At 41.9% G+C, this 15,655-nt stretch overlaps 1 protein-coding gene across 1 annotated transcript in view; it reads left to right on the top strand.

The window, feature by feature from the left end:
• The window catches only part of KCNK2 (potassium two pore domain channel subfamily K member 2), a 118,389-nt gene that overhangs the window by 89,920 nt on the left and 12,814 nt on the right, over positions 1–15,655 (top strand). Inside the window, exon 6 of the mRNA XM_075595622.1 lies at positions 381–520. Coding sequence (XP_075451737.1) covers positions 381–520 — 140 coding nt within the window. The remainder of the gene's footprint in view (positions 1–380; positions 521–15,655) is intronic.

Genomic DNA, 15,655 nt, shown 5'->3' with positions numbered 1-15,655 from the left:
AACACACAGTGTTGGTTTTAGAGCTCCATTTATTCACCAGCTTCTCCGGCACTGGAATGCAGCTTCAGCAGAAAATGCCCATAACGTACATGAGGATTTCCGACTGAAAACCGCCCAAAATGCCGCTTTGATGTATATGGAATTTACCCCTTGTACAAATAATACAGAATACTTGTACTAAGTAAATTAAACTCTATTCAAATATACTCCCTACTGAATATTAGTACAACTTGCAACACTGCATGTAATACATTTGGTAGAATATACACAAGTGTTTCCCTTTAATTAGTGGGGTTATTCCTCTGCATTTACAATATATCATTTTTACATTTCAGTAGCTTTACTAAGTTGTTTTATGGTGCCCCTTTTTGTTTTTGTAGGAGGATCTGATGTTGAATATCTTGATTTTTATAAGCCTGTTGTGTGGTTTTGGATCCTGGTGGGACTTGCCTATTTTGCAGCAGTGCTTAGCATGATTGGAGATTGGTTAAGAGTCCTGTCCAAAAAAACTAAAGAAGAGGTATGTTTTTGAAGGCTACCCTGAATATTTTAGAGGATGAGTATTATAAACATATCAAAAACATATAGGGATATAACCATTGGTCAAAAACACTAGAAAGAAAATAAATCCCTATAATTGGCACTAATCTCTCCAGTACCAGATATGTAAAGTGAGATACTTAGAACTTAACTTTTAATAATTGTTGTATAATAAAATGCAATGTGCTAAATAACGAAACAGTGGTTAATGAAAACAAATACACCCTATATGTATATCTATTACAAATGTTCTAGTCAGGTGTATAATCACATTTATTAGAGTGCAACAATGCACTATATGATGTATACATAAATCTGTCTGCTTATCACTGAAATGACGAATACAATTAAATGCTATGACGAATATATTAAATACACTTAGAAAATTATTGTAGTATATACTTTACTTTGCCATACAAAATTAATTGGAACACATTATACACACTATACAGTTATATTGTATATTAATTCTCTAGCCACATATATACAAAGTTGGAGAAAGCCACAACCCTATATGGGATAATAGCGAGGCTTATACATATTGTATACATTCAATATCACAATGCAACATATCCAGTGGGAATGAAGGGGTTAAGTGAGCACAAACACTGATTGGACAACCTATATAAACCCTACCGCATCAAAGAGGTTGGTGATTGTAGCCTTGATAAAGCGTAATACCTACGCGAAACGTACGTCGACTTCTGCTGATGACGTCAGTAGGAAGAGCGCCTCCCACTATAGTATTCACATACACCTTGCACTTTTTCCTGCTGCTGGACGCCATTAAGGTGCTTGAAAAAAGAACCCAGAAGCATATTAAATGATTTTTTAATCTATGTCAAAACATGAACTCTACAAACATATCTACAAATGTATTCTATTATCAGGATAAAGGAAGCATTTATCTTTGGATTTGCCGCATTATTTATGACATAGGATATATCAGAGGTGCAGTATGCATTTAAATGTATTAGTACCCCCTGTGGCTGCTGCTGTGCTGCTTTTTTTCTGCTATCTGCTATGTGAAAAAAAGCGAAGCAATGCACAGCTTTCTCCTGTTACATAAGCAGAAGGAGCTGTGTGATTATTAAAGCAGGAGATTCCCAGAGTTAAACCAGTGTTTAATTATTGTTTGCATGTTTTCTTCTCACTGGGCTACAGAAAATAGTAAATTGAGTTATAATGCATAAATATGACTTCATCTGTGTTAAAATCTTAGCGCTAACTAGCCATTGAATATGTACAAAATGTGACTAAAAATATTTTAGACATTTCTGCGGACATCATAAAATACAGTAGGTGTCTCAAGTCTAAATTGTTTAGCTCTTAGGAAAATCAAATACGTGTAGTGATATACGAGCATCATTTGATGTCTATTGTTCTAGCTTTCTAACTTATGACTGTCGCCTTTACTTCAGTTCCTTTTCCTGGTCTTTTGCAGTTCCATTTCCCAATTCTAACAGAGGGGTTGTGTACGAATATATTTGACCCTATCATTGAGTCTGTGAAACCTAGATTGAGGATAATTCCCGCATTCTCCTCCCCTTTCAGAGTGATCAGTGTTTTCTTTATATTATTAGTAGACATCAACCAAATGTAAACATTTGCCCGTCCTTACATACAAATACTGTTATGATTTAATATAACAGGCTTTGGGTATAGCATTCAGTGCTCTCAGTGTCTACCTCTTCTATATCTAATTTGTTTCTCTTTTTAGCTATTAAAAAACTATCTAATGTACATAAGAGATGTACATATTTTACCTTTTTTAGTTGGGTGAAAAAATTTGTTTTGATACAAAACGCTTAATGCTAAAAGGCAATGGGCACTGCATGTATGATCAGTTTTGATTACTTTAGCAATTTTTTTTTTAGCACATTCTTCTATAGCGCTTCTAGTTTTTACATAGCGCTTTACAGAGACATTTTGCAGGCAGATCCCTGCCCGGTGGAGCTTACAATCAATTTTTTGGTGCCTGACGCACAGGGAGATAAAGTAACCTGCCCAAGGTCACAAGGAGCTGACACTGGGAACTGAACCAGGTTTCTCGTACTCTAAACGTGGAAATGGATTGGTAGTAGACTGCAACGTCCAAAAAAGCACCTTCAGCTCACCAGATAGGAAGGATTAAAAACATTTATTGAACTACATAAAAATGAAAAGAGGACAGACAAAGTACAAAAACATACAACCTCCTACGCGTTTCAATAAATGTTTTTAATCCTTCCTATCTGGTGAGCTGAAGGTGCTTTTTTGGACGTTGCAGTCTACTACCAATCCATTTCCACGTTCGCATTGCCCATCGATTGGACAGACGCACTGAGGATTAGAGGGTACGTTCTATGGGAGTTGGCGTACATTATTGTCTCCCCTGTGGATCTCACGGAGGGAGGTGAGCGTTCACCGGACGGACCGGAAGTGCTCATATGCACTACCGGCACTCGGGAGCTCCACACAGTTGATGAGAGGAGTCGCAGCCGATTTGGAGACCACCACGTCTACACTGCCAGCAGGACAGCCGAGTACAGAGAAAGGAGCGCTACAAGAGGGATCCACAGAGGTATTCATACTATTTCTCTGTTGTACATGCATCCCAGGTAGCGGTGTCCATTGGAGCTCCTTCACTGTCTGTTGCTGTCCTCAGTGATTTCTTCAATCAACATCTATTTGACACCCACGTTTTCATTTTCCCTCGTTGCTTTTCTCAGTTGTCCACCACATTACCTATTCCTTTTTATTTTTTCCTTGAGACTCTCTGTTTTAGAGCTTTTAGTAGCCTTGCCACTGATTACTCCTCGTACTCTAACTCAGTGCCAGTTCAATCTAGCAAAATAGAGAATTCTGTTGCCAATTTGGACTATGTCGTTACAACTTTTGTTACCAACAGATTGATCAAAAATTCTGCTGGTTTTCCTAACGTTTTAGAAAGTTTTGTTTTTTTAAACAGTGGATAATTAATTTGGGCAGATTCGCACTTCTCTAATCTTCCCTTAAAGGTAGTTAAAAAGAATAGTAAAGAGCAGCTTGAGAGATGGTGATGAGAATAAGAGGGTAAGGGGAAAGTGTTGTTCAAAGTTCAAGTAGCTGTATTGGTTCTGGGGAGAGATGTGTGGAAATTTGCACTTTTTTGTTGTTGATGCTAAATCAGTCTGGTTTCTAAACATTCACCAAGTTAATGAACCATATTCACTCCCATAGAGAGAGAGAGAGAGAGAGAGAGATAAAGAGCGAAAAGTCCTAATTAGTAGATTACCTATTGACATACTGTATCTGTTCCAATAAACCCGTCTACACAACACATGAGCCTAGAATCATCAAACTGCGATATGAGAAATTGGTTGATATATAACCCATCCCAAAAAACATGTTATTTTTAAGGTGCATGACATCAACGTGTTACTGCTAAACATAACGCATTTTTTAACTCGGGCACTAAAAATATAAAGGATAAAAAAAGGACCAGCACTACAATGGGAAAATACCACAAATGTACTTATTTGTATGCCAGCCTTCCAGTCAACTTCCAATATTTATTAGGACCTTGCTCATGCCAAAAATTATCAACATTTTCAGAAATGTTAGTGCCTACCCCAGTGTGGCTTTAGGCCTATCTTGCTTAAGTATTTAACGGCCATTAAATACATAGGCAATCTAACCTAAACCAACATGGTATAGGGGATAAAACATGAACTATTACACATTAAACATGATATTATCCCCTTAATAGGCCAAGTGATCAGCTAGTCATGGCTTCCCATGATCAGCAAAGGGCAATTAAGGGGTTAAAATGACCTAAGACTACACTACCTACCCCCCTTGGCTACATAATAGGCTAGTAAAGCATGTGCTTTACTAGCCGCTAAGGCAAACAAGGGGTAACCCCTACCACCACCCCCACGCTCCCAGGGCCTAACCACCCTCCCCGGGGCAATGACTTCAATCATAAAATTGCAGTAATAGTATTACTCAATATTTTTTTTGGACCGGGTGTGATATATATATATATATATATATATATATATATATATATATATATATATATATATATATATATATGTGTTGTTTTTTTTTTTTTTTAATATTTTCTTGTATTAAGCTACAACGTTCAGCTGAAATTCAACATTTTCAACAGCATTTTTGGGGCTTTAAATGTGCTATCATATATATTTTCGCAAATTTTTCACATTTTAAAAATGTGAAAAAAGTTGCAAACCAAATGTGGGCAATTTTGGCACATCTCTGAAAAGCAGATGTGATGTAGGTTGTGGTACCTTTAGGTGAACTTATGTAAAAGTACCTTCAAAGATGTAATGAGAAGAAAACTGCAAAGTTCACCAGGGTGATGCACATTTTTAAGTGACTATCATTGTGACCATAATCCCAAAATTGGGTCAATAATATATCAGTGGAAGACTTTGTTTCCAAAAAAGTTTCAAGGATTTTCTATAGCTAAGTAATGAAATGAGAGCCCAGACACAGCACTGTCTAGCACAGTCAACCTCATCTGATAGATCCTGGTATTTTCCCAAATGAATTCAGTGGCTTTAATCCTCTGTGGAGCTTCCTACCAAACTTTGCAAGGTGATACATATGCATCCCCAAATCAATTGTTGTGAAAATGATCTCACTACTTTTTTGTATTGAAAGAGAATTGGTTTCCTCCAGTCTCTATTAAACATGAAACTATAATCATATATTATAAAATAAATCTAAATTTGTCAGCAGGGTCAAACCCATGTAAGATACGTACGTTTCAAACTAGATTTGCAATAGTTAATGAATATTGTGTGCATGAAGTAAAAGTTCATATTTATAGACTGTCAGCGTTCTTGCATGCTTAATGTGGTATAAGCACTGTAGATAAGCTGTCAAAATGATTAGATATGCTGTATTTAATCTGCTTGGTGGTTGCTGTCCACTTCTGTATGTAAGACATACACATTAACTGACTCTAATTGGAGGTCTTAAGAGGCAGCTTATTCTCACATTAAATACTGTCATGAGTTAAGCATCAAAAGCAAATACGAGGAGGGGGGCAGGCGGGCGCATTCTGGCTACCCCGCTGCCCCTCCACACCTATCGTCGCCTGTGTCACTATTTTGTATGTCAGTGTGCATCTATCACACACTGACTCATACACGCATAAACACACATACTAACTCTCTCTCACACATACACACACACACTGACACTCACAGACACACACATTCACACAGACACAGACTCTCTCTCACACACACACCACAGTGCCCTGAGGAAGGTCCCTCTACGAGGACCGAAACGTTGGCGGCCCTGTGTTCACAATACACATTTTTTTGGACTACTATTGCGGTGTGCTGTCTTCTGTTATCAGGATTTCCCTGGTTACTACATGTCTCTCTCTCTCTCTCTCTCTCTCTCTATGTGTGTGTGTGTGTGTGTATGTACTTTATGTATGTATGTATGTAAAGACTCCTTACCAGGTAGACCTCATTTCCCAGGACCCAACAGCAAGGAAGAGACATCACACACTGTAATCCAATATCCAAAGTGTGTTGAGAAGAACTGGCACAATCACCGACCCTTGAGAAAGGTCCTGTTTGAGGACCGAAACGTCTGTGATTGTGCCATTTCTTCTCAATACACTTTGGATATTGGATTACAGTGTGTGCTGTCTCTTCCTTGCTGTTGGGTCCTGGGAAACGAGGTCTACCTGGTAAGGAGTCTTTACTTATTCTCATTTATGGGACAAGCACCTACCTTAACTACATATGTGAGTGCCTTCTGCCAGCAGTGATTATATATATGTAGCCCTTGTACCCCCCCTCCCTAAGTGACATTGGGGGGTCTGCTTCTTATCTGGCTACTTCCTATGTGTTGGGCTTTACCTGTTGGTAAACAGGAGGGCTGAGTGCTCCGCGATGTTGTGGGGAGAAACAGGACAGGGTCGCAGATTACCTTAGATCTTCCTTGGTGCAGCACATCCAGTCAGCATGGATCCTCTGTGATATCAGGGATGGCCCATACTGACACCTTTTGTTTTTCATATGGGACATTGACTCACACAGGTTCAGGTACAACTGAATCTTTATTGCATGCAGATGTTACAACAGATCAGATGCATCCTTTTCTGCCTTTCTCTTCTTGCAAGGCCATGGCGAAGGCTTGAGGCCCAGACCATGCCTTATGGACTCCTCTGCCTCCTAGTGAGACACAGAGGGTAGATGTATTCATTCCGCAGGGGAGGAAAGAGAGCCCCAGCTCTACTCCACAACTCTCTTAAATTTAGGAGAGTCCAAGAATTTATAACCTTGGGCTGGTGATTGTAACCCTGCCCCTTAACAGAGCAGGTTGAATACTCATTGGTCATCACACATTACAGATGGACCAATTAGTATCCTTCCCTCTGGCTGGCACTCTCTGGCTGTTGCTAAGGCCCGCCCTTGCATACTGCTGATACATCCAAGGCTGCAAAAGCATACAGGCCTTGTTGAACAAATTACCCCACCACTGCCTGCACCTAACAGGACTTACAATGAAAGGTCCAGGAAAAGAAGTAGTGGCCGGTGGCTAGGCTACATATATATCAAGAACAGGGCACACACAAAACAGATATAAAATAAAGGTAAAACCATCCAAAATGGTACAAATAAGGAAAATAGGACTGTACTAATAAAAAAAGATGAAATTTATTTACTCAACGTTTCGCTCCCCACTATATAACAGAAAACAAAAGCTCAAAAGGCAAACACCTTAAAATATAACAAGACTTAATAAACAATTAATAAATAAAATATAGAGCAAAAAAGAACTACGCATAATGTATGCAATGATGAGTGTCTTAAAAATGTAGCTTATCTGGATTTGAGCCCTGCTGTAGATGTTACATTGCAGTGGGATCTTCTGGTTTGGGTGATTTCCCTAGTCTGTATTGGGAACATGTTTTCCCTTTTTGTGTAGGGGCTTTCTTTTTCGCTCTGGCTATTGTGGCCCATGGTATTTGTCTGCTCCACAAGTAGGCTCCCTCTGCAGCGGGGCAGGACTCCCTCACCATCTGGAGCCGGTTTCCCTCAGCTTTGCTTGGGGCCGTGTGAGTTGAAGCCTGGTGACGTGGCTATGGAAGCCTCAAGCTCAGGTTTAGAGTTTCTCAAAAATGTCCCCCAGCAGGTGCACACACAATACAGTGTCTCAGCATCCCAGCCAATGTCAGTTTATCAGCTTGGTATACAGTACACATATAAACTCTAAACATTTCGCAGAATTTCTTCTGCTTCATCAGGATTAAGTTCCATAGCTGCAATCCCTGTTTTATATACTGGATCCCAAGTAATCTACTGTAGTTAAAATGGTACAATACATGTTTAGCTATTTAGATGTGGCTTCTCCCTTATATCCACTAGACAACAACAGCTGTTTCCAGTAGGGGGTCTGCAGAGACATTCACCATACATATGTATTATAATTATCCTATATCTTTTGGAACTAAAGGCCATTTTTTTTAAGTTCCTGTAGTCATGTACACTTTTTTGATACATTGCATGGACCGCACAATCAGAGTTCTTGCCAGTACCCTGCATTGTATTTATTCAAAGTTATTTTTCATCCAGCATGCTTTATATGCTCAGTTTAAAGTACTGCAGTGTATGTACAGAAATATATGTACTGTACATTACTCTCATATGCTTACCAATTGTTTTGGGACATACGATTAGTATTCACTATTCAGTACATCCATTTTTTATTTTTGGTCACTCAGTATTGTTTTTAATACAAAATACATTTTATCTAGTATTCATTGTTCCTTGTAATATATGTATATACATCAAACACGATCCTCACTACCACCCTACGTGAGATCAGTAATTATAATTAACCAATTTGACCAATGAATCAATTGCATATACACCTAACACAAGCCTCACTTCAACCTTGAGAGAGATCGGTAATTATAATGAACTAATTAGATCAATTGATTCATTGCATATACACCTAACATGATCCTCGTTACAACCTTGAAAGAGATCAGTAATTATAATCAACCATTTGGACTTCAGACGATCAATTGGGAACCAGTATAAGAAACAGGGATTGCAGATATGGAACTTAATCCTGATGAAGTAGAAGACAGTCTGCGAAATGCGTAGTTTATATGTGTATACAAGCTGATAAGCTGACAATGGTTCAAATCACACTGCCCCAAGCAGCGCTGAAGGAAACCTGCTCCTGAGGGTGAGGGAGTCCTGCCGCACTGAAGAGGGTGCCTACTTGTGGAGCAGATGAACACAAGGTTATACCATGGGTGACGCCATCCAGAGCGGAAAAAAAGCCCCTACACAAAGATTGATATCCAAATACAGATAAGGGGATTCACCCAAACCAGCAGAACTCACAGCAGGACTAAAATCCAGATAAGAAATATTTTTAAGACACTCATTAAATGCATTATATTTCTTTTTGCTCTACATTTTATATATCAATTTGTTTATTACATCATGTTATATTTGAAGGTGTTTGCCTTTTGCGCTTATGTTTTCTATTATATGGGTTTTCAAAAATTGAGCTGACATAATGTAGAGCAGGCCTGCACAACATACGGCCCGCGGGCCACATGGCCTCTCTGTGCGGCCTGCGATGAGTGCGGGCGGGCGCCAGTTAATTAAATAAAAAAGTTTAAAAAAATGGCGGTGATTCCCCGCGGTCCCGGCGCGCATGCGCAGGTCCCGCTCCCCCCCCCGCTCGCTTCCCCCCCCCCCGCTCGCAACGTGGGACGGAGGGGGAAGTAACAGCCAGCTGAGCTCTTCTGCGGCCGCTCGCCCCCCTGCTCCCAATGTGGGACGGAGGTAGAAGTAACAGCCAGCTGAGCTCTTCTGTGGCCGCTCCTCCCCCCCCGGCTCCCAACGTGGGATGGAGGGGGAAGTAACAGCCAGCTGAGCTCTTCTGCGGCCGCTCCCCTCCCCCCCTGCTCCCAACGTGGAATGGAGGGGGAAGTAACAGCCAGCTGAGCTCTTCTGCGGCCTGGATATGTGCAGGGGGGTGATGTGAGGTGCATTGAGGTGAGGTGCAGGGGAGTGAGGTGCAGGGGGGGGTGATGTGAAGGGGGGGTGATGTAAAGGGGGGTCATGTGCAAGGGAGGTGATGTGCAGGGGAGGTGATGTGAGGTGGAGGGGTGAGGTGCAGGGGGGGTCATTGGAGGTGCAGGGGGGGTGATTGTGATGTGAGGTGCAGGGGGTGAGGTGCAGGGCTGGTGATTGGAGGTGCAGGGGGGTGATTGTGATGTGAGGTGCAGGGGGTGAGGTGCAGGGGGGGTCATTGGAGGTGCAGGGGGGGTGATTGGAGGTGCAGGGGGGGTGATTGGAGGTGCAGGGGGGGTGATTGGAGGTGCAGGGGGTGAGGTGCAGGGGGTGATTGGAGGTGCAGGGGGGGGTCATTGGAGGTGCAGGGGGGGTGATTGGAGGTGTAGGGGGGTGATTGGAGGTGTAGGGGGGGTGTGATTGGAGGTGCAGGGGGGTGATTGGAGGTGCAAGGGGGGAGAATGATGTGAGGTGCAGGGAGGGAGAGTTATGTGAGGTGCAGGGGGGGAGAGTGATGTGAGGTGCAGGGGGGGAGAGTGATGTGAGGTGCAGGGGGGGAGAGTGATGTGAGGTGCAGGGGGGAGAATGATGTGAGGTGCAGGTGGGGTGGGATGTGTGTGGTGTGCATGGGGGTATTGTGTGTTTGATGTGGAGAGGGAATATTATGTGTGGGTGAGGGGGAGAGATGGGGGTATGAGAGATAGATGGGGAGTATCGCAAAGGTTGATAGTGAAGGGTTCTGGGGGAGATATGAGGATGATGATGAGAGGTGCTGGAGGAGAGATGATGGGAGAGATGATGATGATGATGGTGGTGGTGATGATGATGATGATGATGATGATGATGATGGTGATGATTGATTTTACCCGTGCGGCCCAATTTTTTTTTCCTTGGAGCAGTTCGGCCCTTCTCGCTTTACGAGTTGTGCAGGCCTGATGTAGAGGTTCCCTCCCACAAGAAGCAGCAATTGACATCACCAAAAGTCTTTTTTTTACTCTATTCTGGAATAGCAGCTTTGAATTTATACAAGACTTCTTATTCTCTTTACATGTCTAACATTACTTAAGCACTGTGTGTGTGTGTGTGTGTGTGTGTGTGTGTGTGTGTGTGTGTGTGTGTGTGTGTGTGTGTGTGTGTGTGTGTGTGTGTGTGTGTGTGTGTGTGTGTGTGGCCTCGGTGGCAGGTTGTGGTGCTTACTGGGTGAAGGGAGTGTTATGGTTTATTGAAATATATATATACATATATATATTTCAATAAACCATAACACTCCCTTCACCCAGTAAGCACCACAACATACCACCACATATATATATATATGTATGTATATATATATATACATACATACATACATACATTTATTGATATTAAAAATCCAAAAATATATTTAATTATTTGTCTTCATTAAATATACATAATGTTAAATAAAAAAATAAATAACAATTATGTGTGTGTGTGTGTATATATATACAGCATGGGATTAGATGCAAATCCAGTAAAACAACACACAGACAGCTGTTTCGATCTTTTGGGTCTCATCAGTGTGAGGCTGGTTGTATGCAATTTTCAAGGCTGGGTAGGTTTACCATATATCATACAAGTTATGGTGGGTGAAGATGGCGACAAAAAACCTCCACCATATAGCATACAGCAAATAAAAATATCACTTGTGATATTTGCTATATGCGATACGGTGGAGGTTTTTTGTAGCCTTTCTCACCCACCATAACTTATATAAAGTATGACATATATATATATATATCGGTGGCAGGTTGTGGTGCTTACTGGGTGAAGGGAGTGTTATGGTTTATTGAAATGGTAAATCAGACAACATTAAACTGCTCTGTCCAGTCCAGGGCCTGGCTGTCCAGGGGTCCAGTCTTTAGGGTATTTTAGAATTGCTGAATGGAGACTTGGGGTCTCCTGTTTTATTGAGGGGAGGAAATGGGCCTATTTGCTCAGGGTCCAGTTCTACTCAGAAAATTGCCTCTGTGTCCTATTCCACCTGTTGTTGTGCTTAGCTCTCTTGGCTTATGGCCTAGCTGGTCGAGGGGGCCACCACCCTGAAGGCTTCAGCTTGTTACTTCCCTGTAGTTGTTGTTAATTAGCAACCACGATCCTACTATTTATAGCCTTCTCTTAAACCCCTCTCGCCTAGCTAAGACCAGGAAGGTCCCTACTTGATGGTGTTACCTCCTCGGTTGAGGAATTAACCCATTAGTACACCAATGGCTGTCCACACTATCCCCTGGGTTATTCAAATGTTGTTTAACTCAACATTTATTGTATATCAATCTTTTTATCAACTCTTTACACATGCTGCCTGAAAAACTGGCAAATACTGAACAATGGAACAACGCCATAGTTACCCTCATCCACAAGAAAGGAGTTAAATAAGACCTCAAGAACTACAGATGGATTAATCAACTTTTGTGAATTAAAAATGACTACCCCACAGAAGGTATTGTGGTGTGCTCTTCTGTCCAACACGTATTGAATACAAAGAGCGTTGTGAATACCTGCTGGAGGAAGCACCCACTACATCCATTTTTAGGACTTTGATGAATATTAATATCTGGTTGATTAAAATATCACTATTTATTTTTATCTTTTCGTAGTGTATTGGGGTTACTATACAATATACACATCGATAGGCAAAAGAAAAACGTGCATTTCCTATCTTGTGCCATGAGCTTTGGGTTTTTTTTTTTTTTTTTTTGCTGTGTAACTGATACAGTATTCTATGGTAAGAAAATGATATTTGAATTGATAGTTTTGTATAAAACGGAGTCCATGTAATAAACATGTGGCAAGTCTGACAAGAATTCTGTGTACTGTTTTATTAACAAGTTGGCATGTGCATGCTTGCCTAGAGGGACTGTTTGAAAAATAAACAATAACAGCTGATGGGGAGGTGACTTTCTGCAAGGTAATGATGATCTGCTGGAAGTGTTAAGAGCTTGAAGCTAGTTAGTCAGTAATTATGCAAAAATGCTTCTATAAACCATAAATAAGCTGATATAGAGATTTGTATTTCACCTCAAAGCAAATGTATTTTTTCTGGCAATCTTTTATGCACCATTACTAGTCCATCTTACATACAGACATGCTCAATACTAAAAAAAACATACTCACGAATCTATAGTTTTTATCAAGATTATTAACAATATTATTTTCATGTATTTATAGAGCTCCAACATATTCTGCAATACACTATTGTTGGGGTGTGACAGACAATAACAATGAAAAAGGCCACAATATTTACATACACATTACAGCATTAATATACACTGGTACATGGTCACAAATGGTTCTTCTCCATGGAGCTAATAGTCAAAAAGTAAGTAGAGAATGGAAATAAATATCCTTATGGTCTTAATAAGGAATGGGATTTTATGCATTAGTTTTTAGAGTGTTATCAATGTTCACTGATGCATTCCATTATTATATCAACTTTTGACATTAGGTATATATATATATATATATATATATATATATATATATATATATATATATATATAATCAAAAAATAAATAGATGATACCGTTCTGTGGCTAACGAAATGCTTTTATTTGTGCGAGCTTTCGAGATACACTGATCTCTTCTTCCGGCGATGTTACAATGAATGAAGCAAAAGGTAAACTTAAAAACAGTGTCTCTTGGAATGTTATCTGTGCTGTTCCTTCCCCCGGTGTGGATGTGTTTTATGGCTAGAGGTGTTAAATGGTTACTGAAAGCAAGTGAAGAAAGAGTATGTACAGTATGTGTATCAGTGTGAATAAAAATGAACAGTCCCACTCCACACACACCTTGTGTAAAGCACCGTACACACTGTGGGCTCTCCATTCATCTCCACTCACACCGATACACATACACACTCCCTCTTCACTTGCCTTCAGTAACCATTTAACACCTCTAGCCATAAAACACATCCACACCGGGGGAAGGAACAGCACAGACAACATTCCAAGAGACACTGTTTTTAAGTTTACCTTTTGCTTCATTCATTGCAACATCGCCGGAAGAAGAGATCAGTGCATCTCGAAAGCTCGCACAAACAAAAGCACCTCGTTAGCCACAGAACGGCATCATCTATTTATTTTTTTGATTATATATATATATATATATATATATATATATATATATATATATATATATATATATATATATATATACAGTGTTCGACAAATCACCCAAAAATCTACTCGCCCAACCAAAAAATCTACTCGCCACCTAGTCCCGCCCCCAACCCCGCCCCTAGTCCCGCCCCCAACCCCGCCCCTAGTCCCGCCCCCAACCCCGCTTTAAAATAAAATATATAATTAAAATTAAAATACATTTAATAAATTCCTAGTCAGAACAACATTCGTTTTTGACAAATGTATTTAGTGTGTGTGTGTGTGTAAGTGTCGGATCTAGAAATAAAAGCCAGGTGTGGATGACTAGTTTCCTGAACCCCTTAACCAGTGTCTGGACGTCCCCGCTTCACAATATCTAAAGCAGCAATCCCGCCTGGGATCTTACCTGATCCGCAGTCCCTCAATGTCCAGGTACCTCATTCCCGCAATGTTATAAGTTGGAGGGGATGTGTTCCCTACCTGTCTTCTGGGTTAGGGGGGATTCCGATGTCTTCCGTGTGAAGCTTGAGTCAGATCTGGAAGAAAGCAGTATAGGTTATTTTGGTGTAGTATAGGACAGTTAAGATATATAGGGTAAATAAGATATCCAGATACAGAGAGGGGGAGAGAGAGAAGAGAGAGAGGGGGAGAGAGAGAGAGAGAGAGGAAGAGAGAGAGAGAGGAAGAGAGGGAGGGAGAGAGGGAGAGAGAGGAAGAGAGGGAGAGAGAGGAAGAGAGGGAGAGAGAGGAAGAGAGGGAGAGAGAAAGGGAGAGAAAGGGGGAGAGAGGGAGAGAGAGGAAGAGAGAGAGAGGAAGAGAGAGGGAGGAAGAGAGGAAGAGAGGGAGAGAGGAAGAGAGGGAGAGAGAGGAAGAGAGGGAGAGAGAGGGAGAGAGGGAGAGAGAGGAAGAGAGAGAAAGAGAGGAAGAGAGGGAGAGAGGAAGAGAGGAAGAGAGGGAGAGAGAGGAAGAGAGAGAGGGAGAGAGAGGAAGAGAGAGAAAGAGAGAGAGGGAGAGAGAGGAAGAGAGAGGAAGAGAGAGGAAGAGAGAAAGAGAGAGAGGGAGAGAGAGGAAGAGAGAAAGAGAGAGAAAGAGGGAGAGAGAGGGAGAGAGAGGAAGAGAGAAAGAGAGAGAAAGAGAGAGGGAGAGAGAGGGAGAGAGGGAGAGAGAGGGAGAGAGGGGGAGAGAGGGAGAGAGAGGGAGAGAGAGGGAGAGAGAGGAAGAGAGGAAGAGAGAAAGAGAGAGGGAGAGGAAGAGAGAGGGAGAGGAAGAGAGAGGGAGAGAGAGGAAGAGGAAGAGAGAGGGAGAGAGAGGAAGAGAGAGAAAGAGAGAGAGGAGAGAGAGAGGAGAGAGAGAAAGAGAAAAAAGAGACAGAGGAGGGAGAGAGAAAAAGAGACAGAAGAGGGAGAGAGAAAAAGAGACAGAGGAGGGAGAGAGAAAAAGAGAGAGGAGGGAGAGAGAAAAAGAGACAGGAGAGAGAAGGAGACAGAGGGGGGAGAGAAAGAGAGGGGAGAGAAAGAGAGAGGGGAGAAAGAGACCAGAGAGAGGGGAGATGGGGGAGACCAGAGAGAGGGGAGACCATAGAGGGGGGAGACCAGAGAGGGGGGAGACCAGAGAGAGGGGAGACCAGAGAGAGGGGAGACGGGGGAGACCAGAGAGAGGGGAGATGGGGGAGACCAGAGAGAGGGGAGACGGGGGAGACCAGAGAGAGGGGAGACGGGGAGACCAGAGAGAGGGGAGACGGGGGAGACCAGAGAGAGGGGGGAGACCAGAGAGAGGGGGGAGGCCAGAGAGAGGGGGGAGACCAGAGAGAGGGGGGAGACCAGAGAGAGGGGAGACGGGGGAGACCAGAGAGAGGGGAGACCAGAGAGAGGGGAGACCAGAGAGGGGGGAGACCAGAGAGAGGGGAGACCAGAGAGAGGGGAGACCAGAGAGGGGGAGACCAGAGAG

Source organism: Ascaphus truei, chromosome 4 (genome assembly GCF_040206685.1).
Source record: "Ascaphus truei isolate aAscTru1 chromosome 4, aAscTru1.hap1, whole genome shotgun sequence".
In the NCBI taxonomy this organism is placed as follows: domain Eukaryota; kingdom Metazoa; phylum Chordata; class Amphibia; order Anura; family Ascaphidae; genus Ascaphus; species Ascaphus truei.
Note: the sequence above shows the minus strand (reverse complement) of the source record. Positions and strands in the feature narration are given on the sequence as shown.